Source organism: Limulus polyphemus, unplaced genomic scaffold (assembly GCF_000517525.1).
Source record: "Limulus polyphemus unplaced genomic scaffold, Limulus_polyphemus-2.1.2 Scaffold8731, whole genome shotgun sequence".
Classification (NCBI taxonomy): domain Eukaryota; kingdom Metazoa; phylum Arthropoda; class Merostomata; order Xiphosura; family Limulidae; genus Limulus; species Limulus polyphemus.
In genome coordinates this window covers 5614-23674 of record NW_013674341.1, presented here as the reverse complement: position 1 = coordinate 23674, position 18061 = coordinate 5614, and the positions used below count along the sequence as shown (strand labels likewise).

Genomic DNA, 18061 nt, shown 5'->3' with positions numbered 1-18061 from the left:
CTTGTGTCGCTAAAGTTTCGTCGGAACGAAGTTACTGAAAATTAATTAGCAAACGGAGACGTAACAATATTAATGTGTTGGTTACATGTAATACAATTATTGAGCCCATGCATGAAATAGGGATTTTCTACCAAGAAACATTAGCTTGGGCAGTTCTCTGTCTTAGAGATGATGTCCTGGTATTATTCTTCATTTATGGATGGTTGGTTATTCAGCTGCAATCTGGAATGGTAAAGAAAGAGGACGTAATCAATGCTAGGAGAATGCTAACTTGTTAGTAGAATGTATGATGTATTTATTGGACTGGATGGCTAATTGGATAGAACCACAGTCACACATCATCTTACAGATACAGGCAGTGTATATCTGATTAAACAACTGTCATCATGCTTGGTCATCTCCACTAGTAATTGTCAGAAAGAAGGAAGATATGCCCAATTTCTTTATTGATTTTAGATGGATGAGTGTCAATATAATCGAAATGAAGTACTCATTCAACTGAGATAGTGAAAAAAGGACAAAATGTGCCTCAATCTTATGATGCTTTTTATTTTCTTTAAGTAGTGTAGTGTGACAAGTCATTGTGGTAGGTCACAAAGAACTACATCGATGTCGTGTTCTAATATTTATCGAATGGGCTGTATTATATGTATTAATAGTGTGTGTATATATGTGTGAATAGTGTGTGTATATATGTGTGAATAGTGTATAAGTTTTAAGTTTTCTCCAATGGATCCTTTTTTATTTATTGTTTTAAGCTATATTTTTAATATAGATATTTGTTTGCTAGAAGGTGGATAATGCAATATCCAAAAAGTTCAAGTCTCTTATAGAATCAAAACATTTTGTAAAATATATCAATACAACAGTGTTGTTGTAATGTGTTTCTGTCCCTTCTGTCATTTGGCAGTTTCGTTTAGATTACTTTGTGAACATAATATAAAGTCCAGTCTACATAACAATAACAAATTATTTTATTTCTTTTATAATGCACCATTTAGAGGTTATTGAATCATTAGGTCCTTAGTACTGAAACACCCCCTCCCCCTGACGATAGACTAAAAGAACTAATACAATTAGTCAGTCCACTAGTTACATAGAATGGGGGAATAAATCATAGGACAATAATTTCTTCAAGTGTAACTTGAAAGGACATTTGCTGAGGAACTGTAGATTTAAACCTGTATGGAATACGAACTCCTCCAAAAGGATACCAGAAAGAGACAAGAATTACAGACGTGGGAAACCCAACCCTTGCTGTGAGGAGTCAATAGGTTTTAAAATAACAAAGATGATGAGTCTTCGAGCCCAACCAGTTCAACAGGATACCCAGGTATCAGGAATTACCTGGACTTATGGAGGGAAGTTCAGCTGAGAATACCCCATCCATCCCAAATGAGATAAGAAGTTCATCATTTAGAGAAAACAAATTCACAGTTTATTGACGAGAAGCCTTAATATATGTTGATCGAAACTGGATCTACAGCTATAACAGTTAGACCTGATTTGGTAAAGAAAGATGGGCAGTTGTTCCAGCAAGGATGTTATCCTTATTATAAAAAGCTTCTCCACACCTCATGACATGTGGATGATTGACATTGAAGAAGAGTGGTCTCAATGCTTCGTTGATTCTAGTACTTATCATGTATCCTTGTTTCCAAATATTTGCAACACTCTTGATTATAAACTTGTACAAATATTTTAACACTACTTTTATAAACACTCTAAACTTAGCGTAATCATCATGTTAGCAGTTCCCTCTACAAACAACTAAATTAAAACATTGAGAATAATATAGCTTACAACAGTATACTTCAAGTTCAGTGTGTTTTAGTTCGATAGACATCCACCCTAATATAGAAAAGTTATGGATTTAATTACGATTTAGTAGAAGCAACGGTCTTTTTAGTGTACGCAAGTACATACGGTTAAGTAGAAAATGTTTTTTAAATAAAGATTGTGTTCATTTCGTTAAATATTTCCATTTTCATGATTTCACACACAATAAGAAAACAGTAAGGTTATGAAACACAAACTACTCCTCTTGTTATTTCATACAGTCTCATGATTTCACTCTCAATAAAGTAACTTAGTAAGGTTATTGAATACAGACTACTCTACCCAAGTGGATATTGCTATAACATATAACTTTGTTAATAGGAATATCAATTGTACTATCACTTGCTGGTCGAACTGACAGTATCTGTATGTTACACGTGACCAGTGTTGCGTGAGAACAAAGATCATGAGAGGACGCTGTCGACTAGAAAAAGAAGCCAGTCTACTTGCTGAAAGCAGGAGAGTGTTTTAGTGAAATTATACTTGGAGTTCTTTCAGCGTGTTTTAGTTCGAAAGAAGTATATTTTGAGAGATGGAATGCTGTGGATCTAATCATTACCTGGTACAAATGACTGTCTTTTTGTGTCCTCAAGTACAAACCCCAAGTTTTCTTTGTTTTGTAGTAAAGATTGAAGTTTAATAAAATTAGCACAGTCTTATTATTTTATACACACACACCCTGGAAATTCAGTCAGATTATCAAATCCAGAATACTACCGTTATTTCCCCATTGAATCTGCTATTATTAGTGGGTCTATCTGACACTAGTAGGGAACTCGGATAAATATAGTATGTGGTATTTTCAGGTTAAGCATTTTCGTTTCTTGTTATTTTGAAAGGTTTTATTTGTATTTAGTTTGAGTGGTTTTGCTTGATTACAGCTACAAATGGTATTTTAATTTTTATCTTAGTAACTAATTTATTTGTGGGATATTTTTAAGTGGATTTTGAAATAGTCTTTTTTTTAAGCGTTCATTTTTCAACAATTTAATTTTATGATATTCTCTGTTAAAGGGTTTATAAACCTGCATCTTTATTAAAATGTGTTTATTTCTAAATAATATATTACTTAGTATTCAAATCTCTATTTCCATGTTTTTTTGTAATATATGTAAATTTTTAAAGACTATAATTTTATGCTTTATTAGTGTGCTGTTAAATAAAGAAATAAAAAAGGTTAATTATACAACGTATTTTTCTTTATTTAAAGGATTTATATTCATGTATGGTTTCATTGTTCAAGAGTCATGAAGTCAGAGATGTACAACTGTTTTGAAAGATAGAAAGGTTAGCATAAGTCTCTACCAAAATGATTGTAAAGTTTATTGGTAGTAAACTTAATGGTAATTGGCCACTTGGATATGGGAAAATACTATGGGTTTCTATCTATTTTATAGTATTGTAATAGTTATTCTGAATTTATTATTTTTATCTGAATATGTGCAATTTTCACATAGTCAAGAAAACCACTAAGCTGGTCTTGTTTCAAGTTACCTTTGTTTCTTTGTTATTGAAGTTGGTAATACTCGTTTCCACCCATGGAGAACATGGCTTAACCATGGTCAAAGTGTGCATATCCCAAACCTTTGTACACAGTACCATTCAACATGATATTAATGTATTTAATGTCAAAGTTATCAATATGACAGTAGGTATAATGCTTAAAGAACAAACTAGAACTAGTATGCTAGTGTAACCAAAGAATGAATACATAGTTGTCAGTAAATGAGATTAGGCTAATGTATTTGTCTGAATAGACAGTCAGTTGAGAAGAACAAACCATATAACAGCCACCTCGAAAGCTTCCTTGGAGTACTAAGGATATAACCAGTACCGATATAGGTTGGATGCTAGAATACTGAATTATTCAATTTTAACCTATTGCTTGGTCTCCATAAGTACCTATTATACTAAAGAAAGGAGGTTCTGTACCGACTTCAACATAGTGACATATGGCAAAATATCTTGGTACATTTGTTTGTTTCATTAAAATTACGCAAAAAGCTACACAATGGGTTATTTGTGCTTTGCCCATCATGAGAATCAAAACCCAGTTTCAAGCATTGTAAATCTGCAGACATTCCACTCTGCCACGGAGTAGGCTGGTACATTGGAATGATCCTACCCATTGAATTCACTATATCACATACCACTGTGCTGTTGGGGTGAGGCTGGTACATTGGAAGGATCCCACTTATTGAATTCACCATATCACATACCGCCGTGTCTCTGGGGGAAGGCTGGTAGGTCAGGTTCCAACCTGATACAACAAGAAAGTTCTCTACCAACCAAACTAAAGAGTCAACCCTTACGAACTACTGTTGAGGCATTTTTTTAACAACTCAAAATACCAATATTATTATTACACTATAGCAATTAAGGCCTCAGTTGGACATCAGTTGCCTTTACAAAGGGATTTACCCAACACTTCTAAACGGGATGTGTGAGAATGTTAAGGATGTGACCTTTAAATCCCCATCCCAACATTTGTGATTTTTGTAACCAGCTTACACATTCTCTGGCTCAAATGAGAAAAAAAAAAAAAAATTTAAACATTTTTACAGATATGAATTTAGTTTACTTGCAGAAAGTAACTCTTGTCTTAGAGTCATCAAAAATGGATCAAAGCATTATTATTTTAAATGAACTTCAATGTAGGCTCATCCATAATTAGCGTCATTACCTAGCGGTCTTATCCCACAACAAACAGTGTACATGTATTTGTCATCTCTTTCTAAGACTTCAAAATGTAAAAAAAAATTCCTGCATGGGTCAAACAATAATTTTATTGATGGTCTATTGGTCAACAATATTGTTTTGATGGTCTTTTGTTGTAGATTTACAGAAAAACAACCAACATATTTCTTACCTAACTGAAATTGGCAATTTTACACACACAAATAGAAGGTTTAAACATTGTTTTGATACAAAAATTCCTTTTTTCATCAATATAAAACACCATAAAATCCATAAAATAACAGAAACACGACATGATTCAACATTTAAAACTTTCAACAACCCTTTACAAAATGCTTTATTCGGGACGTGTGTAGAAACAAACACTAATCAGTTATCATTAGGAAAGATCCAACAACAATATATATAGTAGTATTATACAACAAGGCTTAGCATATCTTTCATTCTGCTGCTAATTAAATGGAAGTTATGGAACTTTTTTCAACACTCATCTGACAGTGTGAAAAACACTTTATAATACTTAACATAATAAAGATTACCCAGTTTATAAAGGCGATGGCTATACTTCAGGTTTTTTTTCTTATAAACAAGTTACTTCCGAGGATTTTCTCTATTACTCAATGCACTGAGTTACTGAAAATAAAGTAAAACTTTACTTAACATTTGTTAATTAATTGACCAGTGAATGAGTTTTTAAAAATTAGTTTTCTCTGATGATTTATTACTGAATGTATATACTATTTTTGAATTTTTTTTACATTTCAAGAAAACTTAATTCTCTATTTCTGTTGCATCTGCCTATTAAACGTGAGGATTGTTAAGCAGCTCCAACAGGCTTCATGTGTTTAAAATGTATGTCAGTTGAAGTATACAAAGAAAATTTAAAGAGAAACATTCCCATATAAGTGGTTGTCGATAAATACAGTAATTTCGTTTCTCTCTAAACGAAATGACTGTCATATGACCAAAAAATAAAATTTCGTAAATAAACCATTTTAAAACACTACAATAGATTCTGAGCACAAAGAACACAAACGAGTTTTGTACCCATGCGAGCATTGATCACCAGTACATAAACAAACAATTCATTATTGTGGTTTAACGTCTTCCTTTCAAGTACCGATCTTTATCCAAAAACATGGGAGACAAGGAGACAGCTTCTCTTCAGCTCCCGTCATTAGTCTGGAATGGGATGATTAAGGAAAACATTAACTGATCATCAACTTGTCTGTGGTACGTCATCAACTTCTCCTGGAGGAAGTGGGGGGAAGTCAACTGCTTGGCCAGGAACTGCCCCTGTAAAGCAAAAAATAAAATGGAATTTATACAGGAATACATACCCATTTTTTTTTAATCAAAGCAAAATGTTTTAATGGTACACAATGTTGTGAATAAATAATATACTTATGTATATGGTGATGTTTACACTCAAATAAGATAGTTCTAAAAGAATCTCTTATATTATGAAACAGTAATAATACTAAAATTAAAAATATTTAAAATTTACATCTTGGTACTCTAAAGCTTCCTAGCTTCAGACAAAACATAACTTCCAGTTAATTCTGGGCTCTACTTAAATATGAGTTTAAAACACTCCAGGTAAACTTCATGACTTACAGCAACATACTGTTGTGTTTAGTATAGAGCTGAGTCAGACATCTCTATAGAACACTAATAGTTGTTAGATGTCTCATGTCACTATTCAGTGTTTACTGTATTGTTAAACAATAGTACATAGCTGGGTCAGGTCGACATATCTATTGAACACATTCATAGTTGTTAGATGTCTCATGTCACTATTCAGTGTTTACTGTATTGTTAAACAATAGTACATAGCTGGGTCAGGTCGACATATCTATTGAACACATTCATAGTTGTTAGATGTCTCATGTCACTATTCAGTGTTTACTGTATTGTTAAACAACAGTACATAACTGGCTCAAGTAGACATCTCTATAGAACACATTCATAGTTGTTAGATGTCTCATGTAAAATAAAAATACAAGTATAGAGCTAAATTAGTTTAACTACTTTTAATTACTGTAATGACTTAAATGTTTATGTTATGAATAACAAAACATATTTAACATTAACAGTTGTATTTACTTGTTTGCAATTGTTAATTATATATCAAACTTTTTAGACAACAACCTACCTGGTGCATACTGTGAAGCTAAAATACCTCGGCCAAGTCCAAGAACTGGGCTTTGTTGTGTCATTCCTCCCAATATTTGTCCTGGAAACATTATTTCACCAGCACCTTTCAAAACAAGAACCACCAGTTTACTGATGAAGTGTCCAACTTTTCACTTTCAGATATTAAATATACATTAACCCTATCATATTGTAGATTATAATTCAAATATTAGTATTATACATCAGTTAATTTCTTAATTTAAAAGAAAATATTAAAATAAATCCTAAATATTGATTTTTGTGTGTCAGTAGTATGTTGAATGCTGCATTGGTTCAAATTAGATGTTCGTGATGTCCAAATACAAAGTTTATAGCTTCTTACGAATTAGATACTCAAATTACAGATACTGACAAACTAGGATATAAATAAGAACCTCTTATTTTTCTATTTTCTGTGATAATAATATATTTATTGAATCAACCAAGTTGGCCCCGCCCACCTCTTCAATTTTGAAAATACTTGCTAACGTACACCTACTTTGCCCAATGACGTGTGTATAACAAATTGGAAGCTCAGAATGTCCCCCTAGCAGCTTTTTCAGCCTCTGTGAAGTATTTGCACATTAAACTCTTTTCAAGCTAGATTCCAAGCAAAATGGTAAGAAATTATTGAACTCTAAATTTAATATTTTTTTGACTCAAACACAGCTTAGTTACTAAGCTTGATAAATTAGCGGAATTCTATGGCATTGATATAATAATTTATGACTTTTGGTTATTTCAAAATGTTTATTTAAAATCTAAAAACAAATTATTTCATTTCATATCCTCCACATGCAAAATTTGATAAGGCTTAACAGCAAGCAAGTACAAAGTCTGTAACTAGAAGAGAATAACCGTTTTCTATACTATATTTACTGTTCTATATTTTAAGAAAAATAAGTTGAAGAACTTGTTTGTAAATAGTAATAACGCATGTACATATATATTGTATTATAACTGAGATATGACTATTTTACAAAATACTAGTCTACTAAATCACAGACAAGACAGGTCACTTTGTAAAGGCCAGTTTTTTACTCTTGGATACGGTAACATGAGTGCATGTTCTCCACGTAATTGCAACTTCTGTAATGTTAGCCAGGCACAGTTGAAAGGTCAATATAATAAAAATAAATATATGAAGATGTATAATGTTACGAGATTTAAGCTATTTATTTAGACTAAACATTTATGTTTGTGTTATTAACTTGTAGTCATTCTAGAACAAAAAAAAGCATAATTTATATTTATTTCCTAATTTTTTATGGAGTTGGTCAAATCAAACAAACAAGTACAGAGATACAATAGGGAAAATAACAGATAAAGTTTTTCTAAAAACACATTTGAGAATTATCTGGAGGTTATAAATTTTTTGTGCGTGAAATATGAAAATTTTGTGATGTTTAAAAGTATTTTTAATCTTAAAACCAAAATTACTTTGCATGTTACAAGTTATTGCATGAAACTATAAGAAGCACAAAGAGTTAATTAATGCTTATGGAATAATTAAGCACAATAATACTACTGGACGTAATATCTGTAATCCAAAACCTCTCTTACCTGCACGTGTCCAAGAAACTCCCCTGCCACGAGCAATCCCCAAGAATGCTTCTCCTCCAGTAGGAGAAAAGTTGTTCCCTTGAACTTGGTTGCTAGACTGTGAGTCAGGATCCACAGTACCTCTTCCATATATATTGGCAGCAATACGTCTGTTTTGTAAAGGGGCACCTGAAAGAAGCAGATTTCACTACATACTAAAACATGCACTGAATATCCTCTTTACTGTTAAGGTTCTACAAAAACTACATTCTCAGCTATTGTTAAAAGAAATAACTAGTCAAAATTCAAGATTTCTCACTTGTACAAGACAAGTAGTTTCTAAAGAATGAGTACATTCACTTGAATGATTCATCCTTAGGATAAACAAGGTTTTTCCTGAGTGTTGTTAATTTTTAATAAGATGTTTGAAAAATGAAAGGCATTAATCTAATTCTAAGAAAATACTTTTTGAAAAACTGTCTTTAAACTCTATAAATCCACACCTTTGCTGAATTGTAGTGCTCTGAGTAATTCATGCCAAAATATATGTATTTGGTTGGCTATAGGGTGTATTGGCATTTAAGTACATATCCCCATGTTTAGAATGTCAGGTTTTCATAGGTGTGCACAAACAGAATTCTTTACAGTAGGTGTCTGTGACTTGTTGGCGATAAATTTCAACAATAAACAGACAACACACAATCCACTTTTTTTGAAATAATATATTGAAAACAAATCAAACATAGATACAAAAATTTCTTACACTACTGATTATCACAGCCGTATCCAGAGCTTTAAATAATTGACAGGTGAGTTCAATCACTTTAGAACACCCTTTGACAACACGTATTATTCTCCTCTATCTCTGTTATTACAATACAAGCTATAAAACTCAATTTAGAAATTGCTCGTTACAGCTAAGTTGACAACCACACAGTCTAACTTCACTTTTACTCACCCTAACTTAACCTACTCTCTTTATCTGCACATATTTATAACACAGAAAAAAGAAAACTAGAAATATCTAGCCCTCTAGTAATAATAATATGACATAAGAAAAACTTAAAAGCTTCAAGTAAGATGACGTCAACAACATTACAAAAGCCTAGTACAACAATTAAACTACATACACAATGTACTACTCGCACAGAGTTACGTAACAAAACTACTCATAACTATTGCTTTTAACAGGCCCCTCAAGAGCCACTCGAGGACGTTTTTGTTGAAAAAAACTACCGAATCCAGGTTTTCTTAATTGGAACTGAAATTCTTTGGACATGTTTATTGACTAAAAAGAAGGCATTTCCCACACTCTTTGAGCAGTGTGGCTGCAAAATGTGATTTGAAGTGGCAAGGTGACTGAAATCCGTCAGAGCACCACGAGCACAAGAAGCATGGGAATCTCTAAATGACACACACAGAGGTATTCAGGAACCATTTAAAACTACCTCAGTAGATATTGTGCAGCAAACCAAGTACAATATGATGCCTGTAGCTGCTTTCAAAGTGTTCCTGTCTGCTCATTCTACTGCTGACTATCATGATGCTTCGACCTTCCCTACCGAATCGTAGGTGAAATTGTTTGTATTTCACTTGAAAGCTAAACATAAAAAGGTGATAGCAGAAGCATAAATGGTTGGCAATTGCTTAATTAAATGATGCTAAGAATTTGGTTTTATTGATATATATTGAATTTACTCCCAGCAGGTAGACTTTAGTACTAGCTAGTATGGACATTTAAGGATACTGTATTTCATTTAAAATTTATCAGTTAGCAAATGAAAACTTGCCTTGAAGTTGTCTCTAAAAGATACGTCCAAAAAAAAAACCCACCCTCTTTGGGAGTTTCCAGGTTGTACTTACTTTTAATATTCAACAAACTGTAGTACAAAAACTCCCCTTAGCTCCTGAGTGAGATGTCCAAATAACTAATTTTTAACACTCTTGTTACGAAAACTAAATAGTCTTGTATATCTAACAACATGCCTATCAGATTTGCAAAGATAATGAATACTCTTAACTGAATAAGGCCCTCTGTGGGCACTCTGCAAAAGATTGACTGATTGTTGATTGTTAAGCCCACAGCTACACACAATGGGCTCTGTGCTCTGCCTACCACGAGCATCAAATCCTGGTTTCTTTAAAAATTTAAGCCTGCAAACTTACTTCTGAGCCACTGGAAGACTTTCTTTGCAAAGAAATATGCAAAAATCAGGAAAAGTGCAAATCCATGGATGATATCAATAATCGTAACAAGAATTTGGAAATACCAAAACTATGCAAAAAAAACAATTCAAAGGCTTGAACAGAAAACTGTTTTGGGTGAGACTGTACTTAACAGTAATGATGGTAGGCCTACTGCCAATGACGTAGCAAGACTAATGGAAGCAGCAATTGTTCTGCAGATTCGAACATAAAAAGAAATTTGATTTTAAGATTGACAATATTTTATGCATCATAAAATTTTCAAACTTCACATGTGAAATCTTTTTTTTTTAACCTTCAGATCATTATCAAACATTTTTTACCTGTTATTTTCACTATCGTATCTCTGTACAGGTTCGGTTGATTTGACCTACCATGTAACCACCATAAAAAAATTTGGATGTAAATAGAATTTTTTTTCCCAATCTAGAATGACTACAGATTATGACAAACAAATGTTTGCTCTAAATAGTTTAAATTGTTTGTACTCGTTTGCTGCTTGCTGTAGGCTGCTGAGCGATATCAACTTTTGCACGTGGAGAATGTGAAACGAAATAAATTTTTTTTAGATTTTAAGTAAACATTTTGAAATAACCAAACCTCATAAATTACTATATCAATAAACATAGAATTCCACTAACTTATCAAGCTGTAACTAAGATGTATTTGGGTCTAAAAGAATATGAAACTGAGCTAACAAATGTCTTATCTTACCTCTTGTAATCTAACATGGAAAGTAGGAGCTTGCTGGGTAAATGCTTCACAGAAGCTGTGAAAGCTGCTAGGGGGACATTTTGAGCTTTCAATTACTTATACACATGTCATTGGGCAAAGTACGTATACGTGAGAAAGTATTTTTAAAAATGGAAGATGTGAGCAGAGCCTCTTTGGTCGATTCAATAAATATATTACTATCTCAGAAAATAGAAAAGATAGGAGGTCCTTGTTTTATATTCTAGTTTGTCAATATTGGTATTACTGTTAAAGTCAATAAAACAATATCAAAACATGTAGTCTTTAATGAGTTTTTTAAATATGTACAAATAAATTCTGATTTAAGTGATTTGAACAAAAAATTATAAATTAACCAGTTTCTTTCAAAGAAATGAAAATAAAACCTTTGTGATATTTTACAATCATCTCATTGTTACTGGTCATTCCAAATACCAGAAACCCCCCCAAAAAATTTAATAAGATAGACTATTCTCAGTTGACCAGTTGATGGAACAAAATTATACTCTGCATTGAAGTCTAGGTTCAATCCAATGGTATATTCGGGTACTTAATAATGTGTAACCCTTGATAAAATGGAAGTTTGACAGCTAACACTAATTATTCTTACCTCGACCCATTCCAATGTTACACATAACTTGTGCTTCTTTCTTCTGTTGCTGTTGTTGAAGAGCCTGCAACAGAATTATTACACTCCAAATACAAACAATAAAATACAGCTCATCCAGTTTGTGTTAACGAAGTTTTCCTAAACTTCCGTTTTTAGAAACCTGAATTACTTATTCTCTAAAGCATAATCTACAGAAAGTTAAAAGTTGTGTAGTTGTTAAAAACTATCATTTATATTCATACTTCTAATACACTGAAAGCCTCTTATTAGACTCTTTATAGATAATCTAAAAACTAGTCTAATTTTTCAACATGAATCTAGTTTTAAATGTAAAAATGTTAAAAGCTGTTCTTTGAAAAGAAACGAATTGTAGAAGTACTCTAAAGAAAACTGTTAAAATCACCTATTGCTGTTGAACACTAAGTTTGATTATTTGAATGTATGGATGTTTCTCAAGTTCTTTTAGAAGTACATTACAAATATAACAACTAAATGAAAATTATTATTGTACTTTAAAAAAAAACCAGTAATGACATATTAAAGAAAATGATACTTAAATGTCAATAAAAGTTAGAAAAATTAATATGAAAAATATAGCAGCAAGTGAGGTTTAAGAAAACCTTCTAGGGCTAAACAAATAAATGTTGTAGCAGTTCCACAAAAAGCATTTAGTTCACAAAATGATGTAAATGATTTAAAAACTGACACCAGACAGAATTAAGTCTGCCACTTTGCTTATCAATCAGTTGTTTTGATGATCAACTAATATACAACACACTGACTCAGGGTTAGGGCCTGGAACTTGTTGATCAGTGTGAACCAATATCAGGTTTAAAGTTTACTTGTTGATCAGATGGTTTGACTAACTAATAGTGTGAACTGAGATCAGGTTTAAAGTTTGCTTGTTGATCAAATGGTTTGACCAACTAATAGTGTGAACGGAGATCAGGTTTAAAGTTTGCTTGTTGATCAAATGGTTTGACCAACTAATAGTGTGAACGGAGATCAGGTTTAAAATCTGCTTGTTAATTAGATTCTTAAGGCTTAAAATACTGTATTTGAAGAAATACATTAACAAAATGAAAGAAATCTATAAAATACAATACGGTATATAAAAAATACACCTTACTTTCAGAACATAATAATATAACAAACACAGAGAAACTAACACTTTCATGTGTCCTCTTTATAGTCCTACATAAAGGACTGAGAGAAAATCTGACCACATAACTTAGGTGAAAGGTGACTGGCAACTCTCTTGAGGACATGTGTGGTTAAGAAACAAACAGTTCAACTTGAAGTGTTGGGATGCTTTTAAGTGACAAGAGAATCATTTCTTTTATGATTCTCAATGGATTCAAATTATGCACTGTATCACAAGTAGATTAAGACTATTCTTATTTTCATTTTTTTTTTTTAAGTGTGGTTTATTTTTTAAGTTGATACTTAAATTACAACTTTATATGCACAATAATATTTTACAGTTGTCAATGAACAAAGAAGGGTGTATAAAATGTTTAACTACATAAACATCCACATTACACAACTAAAGAGAAATTACATAAACATTCCCCAAACACACATACAATCAATTGGTGTCCAGTACTTAATATACTTTCCTCTAGTCTCCACAAAAGCTTCACATCATTTGGGAAATTATATTAAAAAAATAGTTATTTTTTTATGGCTGCACTTTCAAGTTTGCTTTGTTTAATTACTGGAGATCCATAATCAACATATTTATATTTGCAGTTTTAGGGTTGCCGAACATTATTTAACATTAATTTCATGCAATTCTTTTTGTTTTTACAATGTCTAGTCAGTATTATGAGTGAAACATTCATGTGCAGTTTGCAATATTCAAACAACAAAAACCATCATATTTTCAATCCATTAAGCCTCATCTTCCCAGATTAAACAAATCTTAATTAGATATATAAATTATATTTCTTGACTTTTACAAGCACAAATCATTTTGTATTTGTGACAAAAGCTGGGGCATACCATTACTAGTAGAATATAGCTCAAAGTTGTTAGTTGTTGATATGTAACAGAAACTGTACTGGATAAAACATGATAAACAAGAAAACCTTGAAGAAATAACATCAATAACATTTATAAAACTATAATTATAGGTGGCTGGCCAAAATCCTGAGGTAAACTTTTGATGGCATTTTTTGTTACAAGTTATTACCTCTCCCATATGTCTTCTGTATGACCCAAGGTTTTGAATCATTTGACCTTCAAGGCAAATTTCAAGGTCATTTTAATGAAATATCAGCCAATTCTGTATTTTTGCATACTTAGCTCCCTACTTGTCACGGGTAAACAAAATCTTATATTCCATCTAGAATATCTTGTAGTGTAGACAATAATTTGACCTTCAAGGTCACAAGAGTGAAAATAATACTGAAATAAGCCATTTTTGTAATGATACACTTGCATCTTGTTTCCATTGTAGCACATGTGACACATTCTTTCTTTTCTTTCAGGTTCTGATATGAAACTAGACCTTGGATGTGAATCAACCTACTTCATCTAAATGGAGAAGGGAAGAAGATATCATCAGAAGTTGGAAAGGCTAGACTACTGAATGTTGCCAAAGGAAGATAAATACTTAGACTCAGATTCCGTTCACATTACTGATCATACTTTCTGGAGGTCAACTGTGACGGGGGGGGGGAATCGATCAAGTACCATAAAACTTGCTACCACAAATTTACAGTGAGAAATCAATCTTTATCAAAGCATCAAACAGGGCCTGAAAAAAAATCATGCAATGAGCCAAAAGCCATAGTTCAGTACTCTTGTTCGATCACGGTCTGTGTATGTTTTCTCAAATATAATACAGTAAACAATAACACAGTGTTGCAACATTCAGTTTATCTGAGAGAAAAGAAAGGATTTGTGACATGTGTTACAATGGAAACAAGATGCAAGTGTGTCATTATAAAAATGGCTTATTTCAGTAATATTTTCACTCTTGTGACCTTGAATATGACCCCCAAGATCAAATATTAAACTAATGTCTACACTATTTGATTATTTTGACTTAAATACAACACATCTAGAGGGAATATAAGATTATGTTTTCCTGTGACATCAAGTAGGGAACTAAGTATGTAAAAATACAGAATTTACATTTCATTAAAATGACTGAAGATCAAATGCACAGATGACATCCAGGGAGGGATACCAATTTGTAACAACAAAATGCCATCAAAACCTTTTTTCAACCACATTTTATGGGCTTGGCCAGCTGACTATTACTTTGTTTAGATCTTTGGGTTCCTAAAATTTCAACAATTAAGTTTAAATGACTTCAGGATTTCAATAGCCCATACAAGTTCTAAACTATAAACGACCTTACCAAATTTGATAGTCATTTATTACTAGTATTAAAATGTTTTGTTTTTTAATACACAAATATGCACTGTAAAAATTAGATGGGTACCAATCTAGTTTAACCCCAAACTGAGGAGGCAAACTCAATGCACCAACCAAATATCACATGAAAAAAAAAAAGAAGACATTTCTTACAACTGAACTATAACAGTGAAAAAAACTAAAAAAGCTGATAAAATATTTGGACTATGCTCCATTCTAGACCCACCTCAGGCTGAGCTCTTGGTTGGCGTAGTCCTTTTGGTTTTGTGACAACCTCTTCTTTCTTAACATCCATCTGAGATCTGGAAAGCCCAACAAGAGTTAATTCTTACCTAAACAAAATCTAATTAATGAAGTATGTTCTTTAGAAGTAGAAAGGTTTAAAATCCTACCAGAGTCAAATACACATAGAAAAAATTCTGAATATTTTCTTTTTATGTACTCATTAAATCATGATCATAAAAACAAACAAACCGAAAAAAACTCTTACAAAAGTGAAAAGTTAACTGATTTTCTTGTATAAAATTTACATCTGGTTCTATAATGCTTCAGTTTCTGTCACAACAAGAGATAAATGATTAATTTCAGAGCTGATTCAAGAGGGTAACAATAAAAGTATACCATACATTACAAGAAAGAACAAACCAGGTAAAGAAACCAAAGTGTCAGAGATGTCAACTATGAGAAACTCACAGTACGTGGATTCTAATAAAGATAACCACCTACTAAAGTTGAAAGAAATAAAAATGTAAACTGAAGGAGAGAAGTTACAGGTGAAAGTGCTTATCTAAAAGATTCAAAGATATCCTGTAATCACAACACTTTAAGACGGAATAAACATGAGCAGCAAGGAAAAAAAAGCAAGAGGAAAGGATAGAGATTGTTTTTGTGAAGATTGGGAGGAAGGAGGATTCATGACAGACATACAAGTGCTACCAGGTAAATTTCTAAAACAGCAAAGACGAAAGCTTGAAGACAAGACACAACTGACCAGATGAAAGGGCTATGGTCCAGAAATTCAAAAAGACTGTTTTAAAGTATTATGGGACAGTTTTTGTATGAAGAGCAGTCTGTGAGGAGAAGCTTTAGCATTACTTAAGCACACACAGCATACCCTTAATACTATAAAATGACAGTGAAGCAAAATCAGATCTAGTTTTTGAAGAGATAACTCCTGTATATACCTAACAGTTGCTGTGACAAAACAGAAACATTCAAACCCAACAAGATTTGAGAGAGAAACACTCAACCTCTTTTAACTTAAAACAGAACACCTGGAGTCGAACATTCCACAACAATTACTGCTCAGTCAGAAACAAGGAAATACCAGCTGGCTAGTTTGACCAAATACTTACTGAGATAAAAGACAACAGAACATGGAAGTCCAAGGTCCACCAATTCACGTGTCACAAAACTTCCTACAGTCTATGGTTAACAAATATATTAAAACTTTCAAAATGACATCAAAATTAAACCCAGACCACCACTTAATATGATCAAGCAAATAAAGGAGAATCCAGACTTTTCTTTTCTTAAAGGTCAGCAGGTGCTATAAAAATAGGTTATCCAAACTGAGTGCAGCTTTCAGTTGGGATGAACAAACTATTATATTACCACAATATTTAATACAAGCAGGTTGTAGAGTTTCTGTTGCACACTTCTGAGTTGAGTGACAAATATTTATTAAAAGTTTACTTTGTAAAACTAAATTTAACAATCTGAAGTTTGATAGTCTTCCTCAAAAGCTTTCTAACCACAAACTGAAGTTAAAAGTTTACTGAATCTGTTCCTTACCTTTGGTTCAAATTCCATTTAACATACAACAATGGGTAGTGATTTTTTAATTTATTTATTACTTCAATGCAGTGGTTTTTACTGGAACAAAACTATTAATCTGGCCAAATGATTAGAGAACATTCAAGGAAAATTTGGTTGTTAAATATGAGAACTTAACAAAGAAAGGCGTTCTTTCTGGTGTTCTATAAACTTTAATTTTTTTTTGTCTTTGTATTTATCTTAATAAAAGCTTTAAAAAAAAGAAGAAGAGAGATAGTTCAGTTAACACTGGAATTCAATAATACAAAATAACTATAGCAGGCTAGTTACAAGAAGTAAAGAAAATAAGACAGCCCAAACTAAACACTATGTTAATCAATCTAGGTAAGATTACAGGAAATGTTATATTAGTTACCATTTCTGATTTCATGTACAGTAAAACTTTTGTTTTAAACTTGTTCTGATACTTACTCTTCATTATTGTTTCCTCGATTATGCATTTCTTTATAATACTTTTTCCTCTCAGCAGGTTTTAACCCAGTTAAAGACATGTCTGGGAAAATTCCATTCTTTTTTGCTTGAGAAGGATCATATCCTGGGACACAATCATCACTAATTTCTGAAATCAATACATGCAAGATCTCTGAAAAATTATTCATCATTGTTTTTTTTTTGTTAATACACATTGTTTTTGCTTTAAATATATTTAATAAGAAAATTTCCCTTGAAGAAGTTAATATTTCTTCACTTTTTCACAAAATCAAAAGAAAATACCATCAAAAGTTGCTTTTTTACTATTACATGTAAAATAATTTTATTACTTTTACATTTTTATGTACACTTTATTGTTGATGGTAGATAGCATGTCTCTCTGATGGAAGTTATATTTTATTATCATGTTGTTAACTTCAATTAGCACCTGTATAAAAAAAAACTATCAAATATTTCAGTTTCTTCCAGTGTCTACAGAAGATCGTGTTGAACAATAGTTTCTTCCAGTGTCTACAGAAGATCGTGTTGAACAATAGTGTCTTCCAGTGTCTACAGAAGATCGTGTTGAACAATAGTGTCTTCCAGTGTCTACAGAAGATCGTGTTG

At 32.1% G+C, this 18061-nt stretch overlaps 1 protein-coding gene across 1 annotated transcript in view; it reads right to left on the bottom strand.

The window, feature by feature from the left end:
• Positions 1-4603: 4603 nt before the first annotated feature.
• The window catches only part of LOC106475531, an 18135-nt gene continuing 4677 nt past the window's right edge, over positions 4604-18061 (bottom strand). The window contains exons 2-7 of the mRNA XM_013936208.2: positions 17435-17582; positions 15414-15489; positions 11801-11864; positions 8275-8442; positions 6692-6796; positions 4604-5832 (exon numbers count right to left, since the gene is read on the bottom strand). Coding sequence (XP_013791662.2) covers positions 5756-5832; positions 6692-6796; positions 8275-8442; positions 11801-11864; positions 15414-15489; positions 17435-17514 — 570 coding nt within the window. The 5' untranslated portion in view covers positions 17515-17582 and the 3' untranslated portion in view covers positions 4604-5755. The remainder of the gene's footprint in view (positions 5833-6691; positions 6797-8274; positions 8443-11800; positions 11865-15413; positions 15490-17434; positions 17583-18061) is intronic.